Genomic DNA, 20,627 nt, shown 5'->3' with positions numbered 1-20,627 from the left:
TTTTTACCTGTGAGTTCCCATTTTCTTCAACATCACTCCAACTAAGTCCCTGGCTATAAGATCTTAGTTTTAACCACTCCATCTTCTCTTTCCTTCTTACTATGTTAAGTACTATTTTCTTTTAGCATCTTCAAAAGTTGTATCTAACTGCATGTGCTATTACGTCTGATGCTCTGTAAAGCATGTTAAACAGAAAATGGTTACTAGCTTATAGAATCATCCAAATCCCTGTCTTTATATTTCCAGGTTGTCATGTTGATCTGATCTGTCTCCTCTCAGACCTCTGCTTCCCTTTTGTTTCCATCCATCTTCACGCAGTGATTGATTATGAGACAAGCACAAGTCTGCCTTCTCTCTGTCCTTGAGGCTGCCTTCCTCCCTACTTTAAAATTTTCCCCATTGTCTACTTCCTGCTCCTCCTCCCGGAAACAACTTTAACAACGTAAATCCTAAGTGTGGTGTAGCAGCAGTGCTAAGGTGTTAAAACAGATTAGGGAGGTAAATCTCCAATTCAGAATTATATGAGTACCTCACAGTATAATTCTGTGGTGCCTCACTATATAATTATCTAAACTGGGACACAGTGGGAAAGTTAAAGAGGGTATTATTAATAATTATGCTAAACAATGGACATAAATCAGGACGATTCCAGGCAAATTATTCAGGAGCTCTGGGACCACATAACTTTGTGTCTCTTCCTTTTACCATGCTTTTTAAAAGCTATGCTCTTGGGCGGCGCCTGTGGCTCAGTCGGTAAGGCGCCGGCCCCATATACCGAGGGTGGCGGGTTCAAACCCGCCCCGGCCAAACTGCAACCAAAAAATAGCCGGGCGTTGTGGCGGGCGCCTGTAGTCCCAGCTACTCGGGAGGCTGAGGCAAGAGAATCGCTTAAGCCCAGGAGTTGGAGGTTGCTGTGAGCTGTGAGGCCACAGCACTCTACCGAGGGCCATAAAGTGAGACTCTCTCTACAAAAAAAAAAAAAAAAAAACTATGCTCTTGTGTCCTTCCTATGTAGCACGTGCAGGAGGTTCCCTGGAAACCTCTGTCTTCAACTTTTTTCTGTCCCACCCAACTACCCAAGTGCCCACTCAACCCTTGTACCTCCCCTTCATCCCTAATCACAGACCATACTCGAGCCAAATTGGAGAGAGAAGCTCTGTTTATACCAGTGGGGACTCTGAGCACTGCACAGTGTTCTCTTGAGAGTCAGTACAGTTCTGGGTCAGGTGTCAATCCCCAACTTTCCTAGGAAGCCTTGAAATTTGATTTATTCTTCCCTTGGCTCTGGGCTTTAAGGAAGTTAGGGGTGGAGGGAATAATACATCTTTAGATTTCTCTGCTCCAGGTACCTCTCTGGATTTCCATTGCAATCTGCCTTCGCTCCAGAGTTGATGGGAAAGGTTGGTCGTAGATCTGGGTATGGGATTGCACCTACAGCAAGAGGAAGGAGGGACTCCAGTATAGAAATTAGAATACACGGAGAAGGTGATGCCTGTGGCTCAGTGAGTAGGGCGCCAGCCCCATATGCCAAGGGTGGCGGGTTCAAACCCAGCCCCGGCCAAACTGCAACAACAACAAAAAATAGCCGGGCGTTGTGGCAGGCGCCTGTAGTCCCAGCTACTCGGGAGGCTGAGGCAAGAGAATCATGTAAGCCCAAGAGTTAGAGGTTGCTGTGAGCCGTGTGACGCCACGGCACTCTACCCGAGGGCGGTACAGTGAGACTCTGTCTCTACAAAAAAAAAAAAAGAATACACGGAGAAAGGACAAGAAAGATACAGCTAGTAGAAACAGGAAGGGAAGAGAAAGGGGGTAAAAAATCAAATCCTATAGCTGAGTGTTGTGGCGGGCACCTGTAGTCTCAGGTGCTTGGGAGGCTGAGGCAAGAGAATCGCTTAAGCCCAAGAGTTGGAGGTTGCTGTGAGCTGTGATGCTACAGCACTACCGAGGATGACAAAGTGAGACTGTGTCTCAAAAAAAAAAAAAAAAAGATCCTAGATTTCCTTTTAGAAAGGATGAGGTAATTTTGTACCCAGTAATGCACAATCCATAGCTTGGTTTTTGTCACGTCCATTTGCTCTCTCTAGAGTGCTTCTCAACCTTCCTAATGCCACAACCCTTTAATATAGTTCCTCATGTTGTGGTGACCCCCAACCATAAAATTATTTTCGTTGCTACTTCCTAACTGTAATTTTGCTGCTGTTATGAATCATAATGTAAATATCTGATATTCAGGATATATTTTCTTTGTTATAAGGGGTCACGACCCACAGGTTGAGAACTGCTTTAGAGTGTCCTTCCAGGGTTTTATCTTTTTTGTTTGTTTGTTTTAACTTGAGTTTCACTTTGTCACCCTTGATAAAGTGCCACAGCATCACAGCTCATAGCAACCTCAAACACTTGGGTTCAAGCAATCTTGCCTCAGCCTCCCAAGTAGCCAAGACTACATAGGCACCCTCCACAACACCAGGGGGTATTTTTAGAGATGGAGTCTTGCTCTTGCTTAGGCTGATCTCAGACTCCTGAACTCAAGCAATCCACCTGCCTCGGCCTCCCAGAGTGCTAGGATTTTTCTCACATCTGAAGCCAGCACACTCACCCTTCCCATTAAGTGCCTACCTCAGGATTCCTCCTCCTCCTCCAGAAATTCTCGGATACAAATGTACACAAAGATACAAGCTGGGTGGAGGCTGGTCCCATCCCTGGAGAGCAGATGTATGTGGCGGTAACCTGGCAAAGGGCAGGAGGATAGCATCAGAAAAGTAACCAGAGCTGGGGTGTTGGCCAGGGGTCAAAAGGCTGGCTCACCTTGTTGGATGCATGTCCATGGCAGGGTGTATTGACCAATAAAGTCATTTCGGGATGTCCAGTCATAATCCTTTACCACAAAGCGCACCATGGCAAGTTCAGGCACCAGGACCCGGAAGCATAATGTCTGCCCCCAGTATGGATTAAAACCTGTGGTTGGCAGTAAGAGGAAATGAAGCAACAGACATTAACTGTCTTTAAAGCTGGGCATGGGGATGGTGCCTGTGGCTCATTGGTTAGGGCACCAGGCCCATGTACGAAGGGTGGTGGGTTCGAACCCGGCTCCAGCCAAACTGCAACAAAAAAATAGCCGGGCTCTGTGGCAGGCACCTGTTGTCCCAGCTACTCAGGCGGCTGAGCCAAGAGAATTAACCTTAAGACCAGGATTTGGAGATTGCTGTGAGCTATGATGTCACTGCACTCTACCAAGGGTGATAGAGTGAGACTCTGCCTCTAAAAAAAAAAAAAAATAAAGCCAGGCATGGCAGCTCACACCTGTAATCCTAGCACTCTGTGAGGCCGAGGTGGGTGGATTGTTTGAGCTCACAAGTTCACGGCCAGCCTGAGCAAAGGCAAGACCTCCATCTCTACTAAAAAGAAAAACTGAGGCAAGAGGATCACTTGAGCCTGAGTGGAGGTTGCTGTGAGCTATGACGCCACAACACTCTACCCAGGGCAACAGCTTGAGACTTTGTCTCAAAAAAACAAGAAACTGTCTTTAGGCCCATGCTGAGTTAACCTTCCCTGTGTTCTCAGCATTTTATAGGCAAGGAAACAGGCTAGGGTGGCTAAAACATTTTTGCCAGATAACTAGAGCCTTTAAGTCAGTGGTTTTCAACCTTCCTAATGCCATGACCCTTTAATACAGTTCCTCATGTTGTGGTGACCCCCAACCATAAAATTATTATTATTTTTTTTGCAGTTTTTGGCTTGGGCTGGGTTTGAACCCGCCACCTCCTGTATATGGATCCGGCACCCTACTCCTTGAGCCACAGGCACCACCCCATAAAATTATTTTCATTGCTACTTCACAACTGTAATTTTGCTACTGTTATGAATTGTAATGTAAATATCTGATATGCAGGATGTATTTAGGCAACCCACAGGTTAAGAACCACTGCTTTAAGTGAAGGGCCAGGAATCTTTGTATTGTTTCACACTGCCTCTTATAGGGACCAAGGATAGGGTGACATGTGCTAACATAGACTGTATTTAATGGAGGGCAGGATAGAAGGAAAACAGGGGTCATGCTCCCAACATCTCCCTCCCTAGCATGCCAGTCTCACCGTTGTTTGGCACATAGTTGGTCTCTTGCCGGGTTGTGTCTGGACGGACACCAAAGATCTGCACTTTCACGAGTGGATCCACAATGGACCCCTCTTTGGTCTTGTTCACTTTAGGGAGTTGCTGACCACTGATCACCTGTAACCAGGGCTCTGGAACTTCACACAAGTTCTGGCTCAGCCCAGCACCCCACTCCAGCTCTCACACCCCAGAGGAGGAAACACAAACCCTTTTGCTCTAGAGCTTTTTGGTTTGCAAAAATAATCCTCCAAAGCTAATATTTTCTTTCAGTATTCTATCTGCAATTAAACATGCATCTGAGTAGAAACTTAACAAGGTCTGAAAGTAGGCATGCTAATGATATCCTCTTTATAGCACTTACTGTGTACCAGCATTTCTTGTAAACACCTCATATTAACTGTTGTGTGACCCTTACACCCTAAGGTAGGTGGTAGCATTACTCTTGCTACTTTGCAGGTTGGTAGACTGAGGTACAGAGAAATTAAGGAACTTGCCCAATGTTACACAACCAGGAAATGTATTTGAAGCCAGGAAGCTGGCTCCAAATACTAAAGATAGACACTGTTAGTCAAGCTATTCTGCCTCTCCCAAGAAGTGTAATTTCAACCTTTTATACTTCTGTCAGGCCAAGCCACCTCTTCCCCTACTTCTAACTTAGTTACCCCAGTTTCCTCCCAACAGTTTTTCTTTCCATCATACCTGGATTAAGAGGGCCTGGGCCTTGAAAGGGCTAATGGGCCTCTCTGGGTGGAAGGAACTTTGAGCATTACGCAGGAAGTCTGGCTTCAGCACATAGCCACAGCCACCATTCTGGCGGAAGAGCCCATCGTGGATGTCCATTTCAAGCCCTGCAGTCTGCATATTCATAGCCACTGAGGGACTCGGGAGAAAAGAAGGGAAAGATTCACCTTGGGGGCCTTTAGCCCCTCTTTCAGGGAGTTAAGAAGATGGGATTGGGGTGCAAGACTGCCTATGTAGATAGCATCTTTCTCAATCTGGTCATCTTTATGAAACATTCCCTGGGCCTTTCCCAGTAGAGAACTTATTTCCCACCTGCTGCTCCTCCACTCCCTCCTCCCAGGCCCTGTTGCTTCCTCACCTATCTGGCAGCCTGCATTCCAGAGTTCCTGGGGGTTGTAGTTGGAAGAGTCTGTCCTCAGCCCACTGGGGTACACACGGCTTAATTGCCAGGTATTGTGCTGCACAAACTCATTGCCTGTAAAAGGGTATCGGAAAGAGATGGAAGGGGACTTCCCTGGCCCCAAGAACCTGCCTGCTCTTTTCAGTCTTCTCCCCCAACGTCTCCTGAGGCTAGCTCCAGAGAGCTTGAATGTGCCTCTATTCTGTTTCATCTAGACCAGCGGTTCTCAATCTGTGGGTCGCGACCCACAGGAACTGTATTAAAGGGCCGCAGCATTAGGAAGGTTGAGAACCACTGATCTAGACCATCTTGTCCCAGCTTTCTTTCTCCTAGAGCCTTGAGCCCACTACTCATAACTCCTCTTCCTTTACCTGTTCTGAAGAGTTTCTTAGCTCCTTCATCTATCCTTAGCTCCCTGTCCTCTTTCATGGGACTTAACCTGCCTACCCGTAACCCTGAACATACTCGTCCCATGTCCCTCCCTTGTCCTTCCATTTTGATCCTGACCAGCCTCTTTGACCAGGCCCCTGGCTTTGGATTCAGAGAAGGATGATATCTCATAGAAGTGGTAGTGCTCCTTTGAATGAGTGAAGCTGCGGAATGAGACACTCTTCAAGTAGACAATCAGGTCAGAGAGGGTTGGACACACGATGGGGTTGGATTTCTGGAGAAGGAAAGTGGAAAGGAAGATGGAATTGAAAGCTTAGCAGTCTGAGAGAGAAGAAGCTACCAACCTAAGCCTTTGCCCACTGCCTCCCCACTACATTCTCCCTCCTGCCTCACCTTCTGGGACAAGAGAAGCAACTCAGGCTTGGAAATAGAAGCCTGGTCTATAGTCTGACAACAGATAGGCAGACAAAACGGCGGGCACATCACAACCTGGGGGTGGGAATGGGAATAAAGGCAGTCTGCATATACTGCTGGGATCAGTTTCGGCCTCTGAGCTTGGAGGGTCTGCTCTGTGTTACATCCTGGTAACAAGTTTTTAACTTACTTTTAACAGAGAGGTGCCATCCTCCCTACTTCTGTTAAATGAACAGTAACCTTTTGTCAAGGTGTACATAAATTCAGACAGATATGTCAAGGTATGCAAATGGTCTTGGAAGTCACACCTGAAAGGACATGAGAGTCCCAGAGTAAAGTGTTTGGATTTATTTCCTGAATTCCCATTTCCATCCCTGGACATGGCAGCAGGTTAGACACCACAGCCCCAGAGAGAAGAGGATAAGCTAGAATCAGTCAGCTGAGTGAGCCAGGCAAGTGCACAAGAGAGAGAAATGCAGGTTTCAGACAAGAATCTTGGAGGCTCCACCAATGGCATGCCTTTTCCCTCTGCCTCCCTTCCCCAACTCAAAGCTCTTCCCTTTCTGCTCCTCTTTAGCTATTTCTGGCCCTTCCTTAAACTCACCCTTTCCGAGAATCTTTTTCTAAGCCTACATTAATTGAAATCACAACAATCGTTCCCCTAACCCCGCTTACCTCATATAATAATGCTACACACACACACTCCCATCACTGGTTTTCAAACTGGCCTTTAAGAAGACTGAGAAGTACAAAGATATCTCAGGAGTACCTGGGAGACTGAGGAGAGAGCCAAATGGCTACTTCAAGTAGGATGGGTCTCCATTTCTCTATTTTGAATACTGAGCTTCCATATAAGATTTCATTTTTAAAAAGAAGATTTCATGGCCCAAAGAAGTTGGAAAGCCACTGCAACATATAGTGATGCCATGTATACATTCTTATGCCTCTCTCACCGGGAGGAGGGGTCATTTTGCATCTTTGCCTTCCACTTTGTCTGGCTCGAGTTTCTTCACAAATAGCCCTCAGCTTGTGGTACAGGCTGACCAAATGCTACAGCAGAAAGACCACTCCTGGCTTACCTTCTCCTTTTTGTCTTTCCTCCACGGGCTCAGCTCCTGGAGCTCAGGCTTGGACTCTGTGTCATTTTGGGACTCCAGCACTAATTCTGACTCCTGCTCCCGCTTCAGCTCTAACACTGGCTCCTCCTCCTCCTCCTCATCCTTAAGATCCTCCTCAAACATACTTAATTTCTTCCCCTTAATCAAGATCTTCCTCCGAAGCTCCTAAGGGACAAAATAAAGGGGTCTGTCTACCTCTTTGTTCTGGGGTCCTCCTGGGCATCCTGCAGTTTCCATTGTTCTCAAAGGCAGAGAAAGCAAATGGTCAGAAGTTTGCACAGGGAGAGATTAGCAGTTTCATACATATAGTAGGGATTTGCTTATTGGGGGGTTTTCTTGTTTGTTTTGAGACAGAGTCTCACCTTGTCACTCTGGGTAGAGTGCCATGGCATCATAGCTCACAGCAATCTCAAACTCTTGGGCTCAAGCAATCCTCTTGCCTCAGTTTCCCAAGTAGCTGGGATTACAGGCTTCTGGCTAGTTTTTTATTTTTAGTGGAGACAGGGACTAGCTCTTGTTTAGCTGGTCTTGAACTCCTGAACTCAAGCAATCCACCCAGCTCAGTCTTCCAGAGTGCTGGGCAGGAGCTATCACACCCAGCATTTTTTTTTTTTTGATAGGTTCTAACTCTGTCATCTTTGAGTGATATGGCATCATAATAGCTCACAGATACCTCAATCTCATGGGCTCAGGCAATCCTTTCCCCTCAGCCTCCCCAGTAGTTGGGACTTCAGGCACATGCCACAATGCCCAGCTTGTTTTCTTTTCTTTCTTTCTTTTTTTTTTTTTAGAGACAGTCTCACTTTAGAGAGAGAGATGTCACACAGCTCACAGCAACCTCCAGCTTTTGGGCTCAGGTGATTCTCTTGCCTCAGCCTCCCAAGTAGCTGGGATTACAGGCGCCCGCCACAACGCCTGGCTATTTTTTGTTGCAGTTTGGCTGGGGCTGGGTTTGAACCCACCACCCTTGGTATATGGGGCCGGCGCGGCACCCTACTCACTGAGCCACAGGCGCCACCCAGGTTGCTTTATTTTCTATTTTTACTAGAAATGGGGCCTTTCTCTGGCTCAGGCTGGTCTCAAACTCCTGAGCACAAGCAATCCACCCACCATTCTGGCTTCCCAGAATGCTAGGATTACAGGCAGGAACCATGATACCCAGCCAGAATGCAAACTCCTCAACCTAGCAATTTTGCTTCTACATGTAGGATTCCATTTTATTTTATTTTATTTTTTCAGAGAGAGTCTCACTTTGTTACCCTCTGTAAAGTGCTGTAGGATCATAGCTCACAGCAACCTCAAACTCTTGGGCTCAAGCAATCCTCTTCCCTCAGCCTCTCACGTAATTGAGACTTACAGGCACACGCCACAATGCCCGGCTATGTTTTTATTTTTTTGTCTCTTAACAATTTTTTTATTAAATCATAACTGTACATTAATGCGTTTATGGGGTACAATGTGCCGATTTTATATACAATTTGGAATGCTTACATCAAACTGATTAATATAGCCTTCACCTCACTTAATTATTGTGTTAAGACATTTATGCTCTACTCTTTTTTTTTTTGCAGTTTTGGCCCGGGGCTGGGCTTGAACCCACCACCCCTGGTATATGGGGCTGGTGACCTACTCCTTGAGCCACAGGCACCACCCCATTATACTCTACTCTTTTTTTTTTTGGCCGGGGCTGGGCTTGAACCCGCCACCTCCGGCATATGGGACCGGCGCCCTACCCGTTGAGCCACAGGCGCCGCCCTATACTCTACTCTTAATAGATTTTGGCATGTGCCCTTGAAATATGCATCATAGGTGAGGTCCCACCGATTATCCTCTCTCCACCTGGCCTCCCAGCTCCCCTCCTCTCACCCTCTTCTTCCCTCCATCCTGGGCTATAGTTGTGTTTTATCTTTCCTATGAAAGTGTGGGTGATTATATATTGGTTTCATAATAGTACTGAGTACACTGAATACTTTTTCTTCCATTCTTGAGATACTTTACTAAAAATAATATGTTCCAGTTCCATCCATGTAAACATACCAGCTATGTTTTAATTTTTTTTTAGAGACAGTATCTCACTTTGTCACCCTCAGTAGAGTGCTGTGGCGTCACAGCTCACAGAAACCTCCAGCTGTTGGGCTTAGGCTATTCTCTTGCCTCAGCCTCCCAAGTAACTGGGACTAGAGGTGCCCGCCACAACGCCTGGCTATTTTTTTTTTTTTTTTTTTGTGGTTTTTGGCTGGGGCTGGGTTTGAACCCGCCACCTCCGGCATATGGGACCGGCACCCTACTCCTTGAGCCACAGGCGCCGCCCAACGCCTGGCTATTTTTTTGTTGCAGTTTGGTTGGGGCCGGGTTTAAACCTGCCACCCTTGGTATATGGGGCCGGCACCCTACTCACTGAGCCACAGGCACCTCCCACCAGCTATATTTTTAGAGACAGGGTCTCACTTGCTCAGTCTTGCCTTGAACTCCTGAGCTCAAACAATCTACCAGCCTTGGCCTCCCAGAGTGCTAGATTACAGGTGTGAGCCACTGCACCAGGCCTAGGATTCCATTTTATTTATTTTTATTTTTTGCAGTTTTTTTGGCCGGGGCTGGGTTTGAACCCACCACCTCCAGTATATGGGGCCAGCGCCCTACTCCTTGAGCTACAGGCACCGTCCCTAGGATTCCATTTTAAAGAAAGTAAATGGACAAAGCTGTATGTACAGATGAAAAAACTTAAGTGTAAGCCAGGCTCAGTGGCTCACTCCTGTAATCCTAGCACTTGGGATGCTGAGGCGTGTGGATTGCCTGAGCTCACAGGTTCAAGACCAGTTTAAGCAAGAGCAAGACCCCATCTCTAAAAATAGCCGGTGTTGTGGTGGGCACCTGTAGTCCCAGCTACTTGGGAGGCTGAAGCAAGGGAATCGCTTGACCTAAGAGTTTAAGGTTGCTGTGAGCTATAATGCCATGGCACTCTGCCGAGGGCGACAAATAAAACTGTCTCAAAAACAAACAAACAAAAAAAACCTGAAATGTCTATCACATAGATAGCTGATTGAATAAATTAGGGTCCATAACATAAAATGGAATACTATAGAGCTGTTAGAAAGGAAAAATTATACATGAAAAGATATTCATGATATATATGTGAGATGGAACAGGGATATAGAGGATGATCTGATTCACATGTATTTTTAGTTTCCATTATTTTTTTCCAATTCACATTTTTAAAATAATGTTTATATAAGCATTAAAAGATGTAATGAATCACGCCTGTAATCCTAGCACTCTGGGAGGCCAAGGAGGGTAGATTGCCTGAGCTCACGGGTTTGAGACCAGCTTGAGCCAGAGTGAGACCCCCACTCTTTAAAAATAGCTGGGCTTTGGGGTAGCACCTGTGGCTCAGTGAGTAGGGCGCCGGCCCCATATGCCGAGGGTGGCGGGTTCAAACCCAGCTCCAGCCAAACTGCAACAAAAAAATAGCCGGGTGTTGTGGCGGGCACCTGTAGTCCCTGCTGCTCGGGAGGCTGAGGCAAGAGAATTGCGTAAGCCCAAGAGTTGGAGGTTGCTGTGAGCCGTATGACGTCATGGCACTCTACCTGAGGGCGGTACAGTGAGACTCTGTCTCTACAAAAAAAAAAAAAAATAGCTGGGCTTTGGCTTGGTGCACATAGCACAGTAGTTACGGAGCCAGCCACATACACCCAAGCTGGTGGGTTTGAACCCAGCCTGGGCCAGCTAAAGAACAATGACAATTGCAACAAAAAAATAGCCGGGGCTCAGGGCCCATAGCTCAGTGGTTAGGGCACTGGCCACATACACAGAGGAAGGCAGGTTCAAATCCGGTTTAGGCCTGCTAAACAACGACAACTGCAACAAAATAATAGCCAGGCATTGTGGATGGCGCCTGTACCAGTTACTTGGGAGGCTGAGACAAGAGAATCACTTAAGCTCCAGAGTTTGAGGTTGTTGTGAGCTGTGACGCCACAGCACTCTGCTGAGGGCAACATAGCAAGACTCTGTCTCAAAAAAAAAAAAAAAATAGCCAGGCATTGAAAAAATAAATCTACTGAAAACTAGCTGTTATCATGGAAGAGGCTAGGATTATGATGGGGAGTGTTTCCCTTTATATTGCTTGCATAGCCTAAAATAATTATGAACTATCAGGGAAAAATTGAGATTTTTCATTGAGAAAAGAAATACAAAGTAAATAATTAATTTAAAACTTGAAAACTGTAAATAGAGTCCTGTGTTCAATTCAATTTTTTTTTTTTGAGACAGAGTCTCACTTTGTTGCTCTTGGTAGAGTGCCATGGTGTCATAGCTCACAGCAACCTCAAACTCTTGGGCTCAAGCAATTCTCTTGAAGAATTCTCAGCCTCCTGAGTAGCTGGGACTACAGGCACCTGCCAAAACATCCAGCTATTTCTTAGAGACAAGGTCTCACTCTTGCTCAGGCTAGTCTCGAACCTGTGAGCTCAGGCAATCCACCCACCTCAGCCTCTCAGAGTACTAGGATTACAGGGTGAACCACCACTCCCATCCTCAATTCAATTTTTTAAAAATTAAAGTTGTGTCCAAGGATATTAAAGAGCAAGATGGTCCATCTGAATACAGAAAGGGAAAGGAGATGCATGGAGGAAGGAGTCAAGGTGGAGTAATGTGGAAGCCACAGTAGATGGTGAGCTGGAGGAACAGGGTCCCTACCTCAGGTGAGGGCAGCTGAGTGGAAAGCAGCCCATCCAAGGTGATGCTCAGCAGCTGTTCCCCCAGGATCTCAGTCAGATGGCGTGCTATAGTCTGTTGCTGCTCCCAGCTGCAGTGGTTCTCCAGGGACAAGATGACTGGGTAGTCTGATGCCTGGTGATCAGAGGAGCAGATGCTGGATCCACAGTTCTAAAGCCCTGGCATCTCCTTCTCCAAACACCTGCTTCCTAGGCCTTCCTAATTGCTAAGCTCCTCTAACTCCATTACAGGATTCAGTGAGAGTGTGCTGGGTCTGAAGTCCACCCCTGGGATATCTTAGGGTAACCAAATCTCTTACCTGTGCCAAGTCTGACCCAGGTCCCTCTGGAACCTTTGTGTATCTGGTTATGTGTTCACATTACGATTCTAATGTCCTTCAGCCTTGAACTCACCACTATCTGTCTATTTCCTATCTCCCATCTCCCAGATGGGTGATAGAACTTAGAAGTAATAGTTACTAATCATTTGTAATTACTTCTAAGACTAGTAAATTACTAGTAACACATCCAATACTTATTCATAATAATCTTTTAATATTTCCCTGATGCTTTTCAGTTAAAACCTCTTTTATAGGGCGGCGCCTGTGGCTCAGTTGGTTAGGCGCCGGTCCCATATACCGAGGGTAGCGGGTTCAAACCCGGCCCCGGCTGAACTGCAACCAAAAAGAAAAGCTGGGCGTTGTGGCAGGCGCCTGTAGTCCCAGCTACTCGGGAGGCTGAGGCAAAAGAATCGCTTAGGCCCAGGAGTTGGAGGTTGCTGTGAGCTGTGTGATGCCATGGCACTCTACTGAGGGCCATAAAGTGAGACTCTGTCTCAATAAATAAATAAATAAATAAATAAAACCTCTTTTATACATATAATGCCATTCAACATAACCACCTCTGTGCTCCTCCACCCTCCCCAGACCCAGAGCCAGTCACTCTTCCCTCAGACCTTCTTCCCTCACCAATGTTTCCATCCTGGGGCTGCTACCTGGAAGGCATACTGTGCTACTGTGGCTACAACATCTTTGAATAGGATGCGGGAGGTCAGGGTGTGTCCGTGGTAAACGACAGGTTCCCCACTAGGTCCGTCCCATACATCCACCTCCACACAGCGGCATCCCTGCTTCAGGACCCTGCAAGAAACCCAACCCCCAGAGACAGGAGAGGTAAAGAGCTGATCTTCCTGGCCAGGCAAAGTGGCTCACTCCTGTAATGGTAGCACTGTAGAAGGCTGAGCCAGGTGGATCACTTGAGCTCAGGAGTTTAAGACCAGCCTGAGCAAAAGTGAGACCCTGTCTCTATTAAAAGTAGAAAAATTAGCTGATCACCTTTAAGGCCTTGCATCTTTCACTCCACACAATGCCTTAGGTAGTCACCCAAGTTGTCAAAAGTTTGCCCCCCCCTTTAAAAAAAAAAGAGAAAAATTAGCTGAGGGTGCTAGTCCCAGCAACTAGGGAGGCTGAGGCAAGAGGATTGCTTAAGCATAAGAGTTTGAGGTAACCATGAGCTATGACACCATGGCACTCAAGCCTGAGGCAATAGAGAGACTCCGTTTCAAAAAACAAAGGGCTGGGCACAGTGGCTTATGCCTGTAATCCTGGCATTCTGGGAGCCTGAGGCAGATGGATCATTTGAGCTTAGGAGTTCAAGACCAGCCTGAGCAAAAGAGAGACCCCCCGTCTTTAAAACAACAGTTCTCAACCTGTGGGTTGCGACCCACAGCAACTGTATTAAAGGGCTGTGGCATTAGGAAGGTTGAGAATCACTGCTCTAAAAAATAGCAGGGTTTTGTGGTAGGCACCCATAGTCCCAGCTACTTGGGAGGCTAGAGCCTAAAAGTTTGAGGTTGCTGTGAGCTATGATGCCACAGCACTCTACCAGGGACAAGAAAGTGAGACTGTGTCTCAAAAAAAAAAAAAAAAAAGATATGATCTTCCATCCAAGAGGGATGCTCTCACCATTCTGGAGAAAAAAGTTTTCACTAGCACTTACCCATCCAGACTCCTTTCACACTGCATTTCCATGGAAACTTCTCTGTCCACTGGGGCACTGTTGCAGTTCACACTGAATTCTACCCCATCTCACCCCTCCCAACTCAAAATCTTTCCATCGTAACCCATCAAACATCACCTCATGAAACTTCTGATGTTCTTGTTTTATATCCTGTATAACACCTGAGTTACTCAAACTCTCAGTAAATTTACACCTCATTTTCTGGGCTAGACTTCTAGGTAAAAACTGTATATTCCACTCATCTCTGTAACCCTTTTCATTTGCTGGCACTACAAAGCTATCTTGACTATTCAATCCAATCCATAATTAATAACAATAAGAAGCTACAGCTTATTAGCTATTAACACTTGCATTATCTCATTTAATCCTCACAACAACCCAGATGCTATTACTATCCCTGTTTCATAGATGGAGAAACTGAGGCAAATAGATGTTAAATACTTAGCCCCAGAGTACCAAGGGAGGGAACTAGGATTTGACCTCAGATGGTCTGATTCCTGACCTATGTTTTTCTTTTTGTTTGTTTTGTTTTGTTTTGAGACAGTCTCACTTTGTCACCCTCGGTAGAATGCCGTGGTGACACAGCTCACAGCAACCTCAAACTCTTGGGCTTAAGTGATTCTCTTGCCTCACCCTCCCAAGTAGCTGGAACTACAGGCACCTGCCACAATGCCCAGCTATTTTTTGGTTGTAGTTGTCATTATTGTTTGGCAGGCCCAGGCTGGGTTCAAACCTGCCAGCTCTGGTGTATGTGGCCAGCGCCCTAGCCATCTGACCTTAGCCGATCGGTCTGACCTGTGTTTTTAACTTATGCTCTACTGCCTTCCATATGATATTCAGTTTATTTGTTCAATATGGGGCCTCTGAGTTCCAAAAGAGTTTCATAGCTTGTGAAAGAGAGAGATGTTCCATTTATCTACAGAGTTTCGTTGCCATTCTCCTCCCAGTCTTCAGTATCTCCTCCAATTGCCTCAGGTATCCAAGGGCCCTCAACCACTAACCTCCCAAAACACCTTCCTAGGCTCAGCACCTGTAGCTCAAGTGGCTAAGGGGCCAGCCACATACACCAGAGCTGGCGGGTTGAAATCCAACCCCAGCCTGCCAAACAATGACAACTCCAATCAAAAAATCGCTGGGCGTTGTGGCGGCACCTGTAGTCCCAGCTATTTGGGAGGCTGAAGCAAGAGAATCGCTTAAGCCCAAGAGTTAGAAGTTGCTATTAGCTGTGATGCCACAGCACTCTACCATGGGGGCAGACTGAAGCTCTGTCTCAAAAAAAAAAACAAACAAAAAAACACCTTCTTAATCTGCTATACACTAACAGTGCCGTTCAGTTTCCCACACATGGTCTTTCTCATGCTCTGGACCCCTTCTCTCCCACCACTGCACCGTATATATCCTTCGATGCTGCTCTGTCCACAAAGCTGGTCTCCCACTAGGTAGGTGTTATGTGAGGAGTTGATGAAGTAGTGGCTCAGGGGTTGAGTCATATCCTGGTAAATAGGGAGGCAGGCTGGGTTGAAGATGTCTCCATCCTTTGAGCAGAGGTAGCTGAGGAAGCCATCCATGCTTAGCACATGCCGAAGTTTGCCTAGAGTGCGGAGTGAGGAATGCTAGAGTGAGAAGCTCTGGGTAGGAACATCCTGGCACAGCCATGCATGCTCCACTCCAACCCTTTAAGGGTTCTGCCCTTCAACATGGTGTCCATTCCCAGGCTTAGAAGCCAAACTTACTCCACGTAGTGTGTATCAATTCAATCATTCCTACTCTCAGTGAATGTTAAAGGGAATCATTACGATGATTCGATTTAGAAGCCACTGGGAACCAAAAAAGAAAGATCACTGGAACATTCTACAATGATCTATTCTGCAGTGCCAGATATGATAGAGTCTAGCTACATGTGGCTATTGAGCACTTTAAATGTGGCTTACATGACTGAGGAACTGAATCTTAAATTTTATTTGATTTTAGTTAATTTAAATTTTTTTTTTCACTCTGTAGCCCTGGGTAGAGTGCCATGGTGCTATGGCTCAGAGCAACTCTAGGGTTCGAAAGATCCTCTTGCCTCAGCCTCCCAAGTAGCTGGGACTATAGCACTTGCCACTATGCCCAGCTAGTTTTTCTATTTTTTGGTAGAGATGGGGTCTCACTCTTGCTCAGGCTCTTCTCCAACTCCTGAGCTCAAGCAATTCACCCGCTTCGGCCTCCCAGAGTGCTAGGATTACAGGTATAAGCTACCCATGCCCAGCCTATTTTAGTTAATTTAAATTTAAATAGCCAAAATGGAGCTCACAGTTACCATAATGGACATCACAGTATCCGAGGGGCTAATTTTATAGATGGGAAAACTGAGGCCCAGAAAGAATCAAAGACTTGTAAGTGACCCAGCCAAGGTACCTGTATTTTCTTCACTGGGCTCTATAGCTGCCACTAACTATGAGCTGAGGTTTCTTCATCTCCTGTAGCTTCCAAGTGATGTTTTGAGGAGCATTTGTCAACAACCCCTTAGACTAACTCTCCTTGAGAGAAGGGCCCTATTACTTCTTCCATGGCTTTCACCCATCTTAGCATGGGCTTGACATAATAACAATGATGCTTAACAGTAACTGGGCATTCACTCTATCCCAAGGACATTACATGAAACATCTCAATAATGCTCTCACTAGGCCAGGGGCAGTGGTTTGTGCCTGTAATCCTAGCACTCTAGGAGGCCAAGGCAGGTAGATTGCCTGAGCTTATGAGTTCTTTGAGAACAGCCTGAGCTAGAACAAGACCTCATCTCTAAAAATAGCTGGGCATTGTGGCGGGTACCTGTAATACCTGCTACTTGGGAGGCTGAGACAAGAGAATCATTTGAGCCCAAGAGTTTGAGGTTGCTGTGAGTTGTGACGCTACAGCACTCTACTGAGGGCAAAAAAGTGAGACTGTTTAAAAATAAAATAAAATAAAATCATGCTCTCACTAACATGATGAGATAGATATCATTAGCCATGAGAGGTTAGGTTATTTCCCCAAGTTGTATAACTAGTTGTATAACTAGTAATTAGAGAAGCTGGGATTTGAATCAAGGCAGCCAGTTGTTAGAGCCATGCCCTGCACCACTGGGCTGTGCAGTCTCATTGAGAGTTGCTGCAGGGAGGCTCCCTTGAGCAGGGAACAACTTGACTCTCATGCCCAGCTTCCTAGCTCTAAAAGGTCTGGAGATAGTGAAGAATGATAGGAAGTTGAGCAGGAAGTTTCATCCACAGTTGTTGGATACTTGTTATGTACATTATTTCATTTGATCACCAATTATTTACAAATGAGGACCTTGAGTGACAGAGAGGTTAACTGACTTACCTAAAGTTACTCAGTCAATAACAAGCACAAAGGAGATTTGATCCCAGGTTTTTTTTATTGATACTACACTCTGCAGTCAGAGTATAGTATCTGGTCAGGAGTGGTGGCTCACACCTGTAATCCCAGCACTTGGGAGGCTGAGGCAAGAGAATCACTTAAACCCAAGAGTTTAAGGTTGCTGTGAGCTGTGGTGCCATGGCACTCTACTGAGGGTGACATAGTGAGACTCTGTCTCAAAAAAAAAAAAAGTGTAGTATCTGATTGTCAAGTACAAGGGGAAGGAACACCAAGAGGGGTGGGTGTTAGGATAAGTGTAAGTGATGTATACCAGATATTGCACTAGGAACCGAAGATCCTATGTCTTCATCCTCTTCAATTTCTTTTCTCAAATGATTGCTTTACAGACTCTATTCTTCTCTGAACACCCATACAAATATGGAATCACTAAGTGATTCTAAGTTCACAAGGGCACTGTCCTTGTCTGACCTAGGGACCACTGTATTTCTGGTGCCAAACATAGGTCCTGACATATTACAGATGGCAGTATGGTAGTGCATAAGTTTTAGCTGAAGTGGTAAATGAATAAATGAATGGTAGGGAGTGGGAGTTGAGACCCAGGAAACCTAAATCACTTGTCCAGCTTTCAATCATCCCACCTCTTATCCTCATTCTCAAGGGAGGCAGCAGATTACCTAGATATGAATCCCAATTCCTCTTTCATTACCTATCTACTTTGAGCAAGTCATTTAATCTTTCTAAACCTCAGTTTTCATCTTTTATGTAATACAACTGACTTAATAAAAGAAACCATTTCAATAAGTCAATGAAAAGGCATGTAAAGATATTAGTGCATTATGGAATGCTTAGCAAAGGCCCAATAAAGATTACTGCTGTTGATTTACAAGGTTGTAGTGAGTACTAAATGAAGTGAGGAATGTGAAAGTGTCTTATAAATAATATATTATTAATGTAAATTCCTCAGGCTCTGAAAGGGAATGGAGGGCAAGAGATGAGCCTACTGAAGGGAGGAAGGTTTGAGGACCAGAAGGGCATATTTTAGCTGTACTTGTTAAAAGCTAAGTTAATTGGCCTCCTCATCATCCCGCCAGCTAGGGATTGACTTAACTTTTTGGCTCAGGGCCTTAGAGACTTAAAAACTACTTGGAGAATTTAAAGAGAGCTGACATTAAAAGGACAGAAAAAAAGAGCCATGAAGAAGAATCAGAGGACAAGGGATCATTTGCACTAAAGAAGAGGCCAAAGCAAGAAGACCAAGAGTTTTCTGTTTCCACTGAAGATAAAGTTAATATCAGGAAGAACTTTCTGAAAGTAAAGAACATAAAACAGAAGCATAGTGGAAGAAAGGAAACATGTGGAATCTTCTTCCTCCGCAGAGATCTAGCATTACAGAGGAGACACCCGTCTTGTCTAGGCAGGCAATGGCTGCTCTCTTTCGGAAGGAGTGAGTAAATGAGATAATTGGGTAGAAGGCCAAGTAGGGGTGGACTCAGCTTTTCCTAAGTTAGGAAGGATGCTGCTTGTTTCTGTCCCTTTATAATCCTGGCCCCCTGCCTCACCACCCATGTCTGATGCCTCTCCAGCTGATCCCTCTTACCGCTGTCTGAAGGTTCATAGCGGTCAATGAGTTCTAAAGCGACGTGAGGGGCACAGTCTCTTTCTTTCTGCTCTTCCCGGAGGAAATCCACAAATTCCAGCAAGGTCAGCTTCTGCCCATCAGATGAAAAGCTTTCAAACAGCTCCTGCACTTCACCACGCTTAGTCAATGATTTATAGAAATGTACAAATTCTTCTCCCTGTAAAGTCCCAGACTGGGATGTGTCTGCTGCCTGCAAGAGAGAGTAAACAAACCCTTTTTTTTGGAAGAGCCTCAAGCCGTCGCCCTGGGTAGAGTGCTGTGACATCACAGCTCACAGCAACCTCCAACTCCTGGGCTTAAGCGATTCTCTTGACTCAGCCTCCCAAGTAGCTGGGACTACAGGCGCCCGCCACAACGCCCAGCTATTTCTTTGTTGCAGTTTGGCGGGGCCCGGGTTTGAACCCACCACCCTCAGTATGTGGGGCCGGCCCCCTACTCACTGAGCCACAGGCGCTGCCCTAGAGACAATTTTCAACTAGGAAGTTAAACCTCCTGTAGGTCCCTAAAAGGTCAAAAGATTCCTCCTATTTGCTCACATTCTAGTTGAGGCTTTCCATTGTTCTAAGTACCTGTGAAATTTGGGCCATGGACAGAGAGGTCCTTGAGGTACAATATAACATATTGTTATTTACCTTTCACAGAATGATGGCTCATCTTTCCAACAAGAGTGAAGGGCAAGAATCATGCCCCATTCTTCCCACTGAGCCTACCATGGTGCTAGGGGTACACAGTAGAGACTCAACAATTGAGTGTTACTGATTAGGATCAGAGGACTGACTTATGGACAAGGGAAAACGTGACCTGGCTGGCTCCTGTAAATCCTTCCCCAGTAGATTTACCTGGAAAAGACTGAGGGCATGTTCTTGGTCCAGTTCCACATTCATCAAAAGCAGCAACCTCTGAGCTTCCTGGAAACTCATCCGACCATCCTGGTTTCTGTCTCCACGCTGGAACCAGTCACTCAGCCATCCAAGTCCAAGTTAAGGCAAAAAGCACCATTTGTGTGTGTTTGTGTATTCATGTTCATTTATTGACATCTCTCCCTTATCTTTGTTGCCAGTTTTTCCCCAGTGCAAATACATTTTTAGAATACTATCTCCATAGCACCAATCTATCTTGTCACTGCACAGCTCGGATGCCTCCCTGCTGCAGAAAGAAATCCATATTCTTTCTTTCTTTTATTTTTTTTTTAAGTGAACCCATGCAGTTCAAAAGAAATCCATATTCTTTAACATGTAAATTAAGATCTTGGGCTGGGTGTGGTGGTTCACACCTCTGGGAAGCCAAGTGGAGAGGATTGTTTCAGCTCAGGTGTTCGAGACTAGCCTGAGCAAAAGCATGACCCTGTCTCTACTAAAAATAATTACCCAGGTGTGGTGGCATGCACTGGTCATCCCAGTTACTTGGGAAGCTGAGGCAATTGAATTGCTTGAGCCCAGGAGTTTGAGTTTGCAGTGAGCTATGATGATGCCACTGAACTCTAGCCCAGACAACAAGAGGGAGACAATCTCCAAGAAAAAAAATTAAGATCTTTTTTGTTCCTGTGATCTGCACCAGCTCCAACCCAACCTCTCAACACATCTCTGTCCTTATACTTTAGCCAGACTCAGCAACTCCCTGTTCTCTGATGTTCCACTCTCTTTCTCGAGCAAGTCATTTAATGACTTTCTCTTCGGTTGCTCTCTGGGTCTTTACTCATGTTGTTTCCTCAGACTGGAGTGCCTTTCCCT

The 20,627-nt window shown here is 45.7% G+C and overlaps 1 protein-coding gene across 5 annotated transcripts in view; it reads right to left on the bottom strand.

Moving 5' to 3' along the window:
- PLCD4 (phospholipase C delta 4) overlaps positions 1-20,627 on the bottom strand; it is a 79,900-nt gene that overhangs the window by 47,756 nt on the left and 11,517 nt on the right. For 3 of the 5 annotated variants that reach the window (XM_053597986.1, XM_053597987.1, XM_053597985.1), the window contains 13 exons: positions 19,737-19,866; positions 18,856-19,087; positions 15,291-15,492; positions 12,877-13,021; positions 11,866-12,018; positions 7,135-7,338; positions 5,759-5,915; positions 5,210-5,326; positions 4,810-4,982; positions 4,092-4,227; positions 2,806-2,955; positions 2,617-2,727; positions 123-1,431 (listed from right to left, as the gene is read on the bottom strand). In XM_053597986.1, coding sequence (XP_053453961.1) covers positions 2,618-2,727; positions 2,806-2,955; positions 4,092-4,227; positions 4,810-4,982; positions 5,210-5,326; positions 5,759-5,915; positions 7,135-7,338; positions 11,866-12,018; positions 12,877-13,021; positions 15,291-15,492; positions 18,856-19,087; positions 19,737-19,866 — 1,909 coding nt within the window. In that variant the 3' untranslated portion in view covers positions 123-1,431; position 2,617. Of the gene's footprint in view, positions 1-122; positions 1,432-2,616; positions 2,728-2,805; positions 2,956-4,091; positions 4,228-4,809; positions 4,983-5,209; positions 5,327-5,758; positions 5,916-7,134; positions 7,339-11,865; positions 12,019-12,876; positions 13,022-15,290; positions 15,493-18,855; positions 19,088-19,736; positions 19,867-20,627 lie in introns of those variants that run through there. The other 2 variants (XR_008381301.1, XR_008381302.1) reach the window with 2 other exon arrangements.

Source organism: Nycticebus coucang, chromosome 7, assembly GCF_027406575.1.
Source record: "Nycticebus coucang isolate mNycCou1 chromosome 7, mNycCou1.pri, whole genome shotgun sequence".
NCBI classification, from domain to species: Eukaryota; Metazoa; Chordata; class Mammalia; order Primates; family Lorisidae; genus Nycticebus; species Nycticebus coucang.
This window is presented reverse-complemented; position numbering and strand designations above follow the sequence as displayed.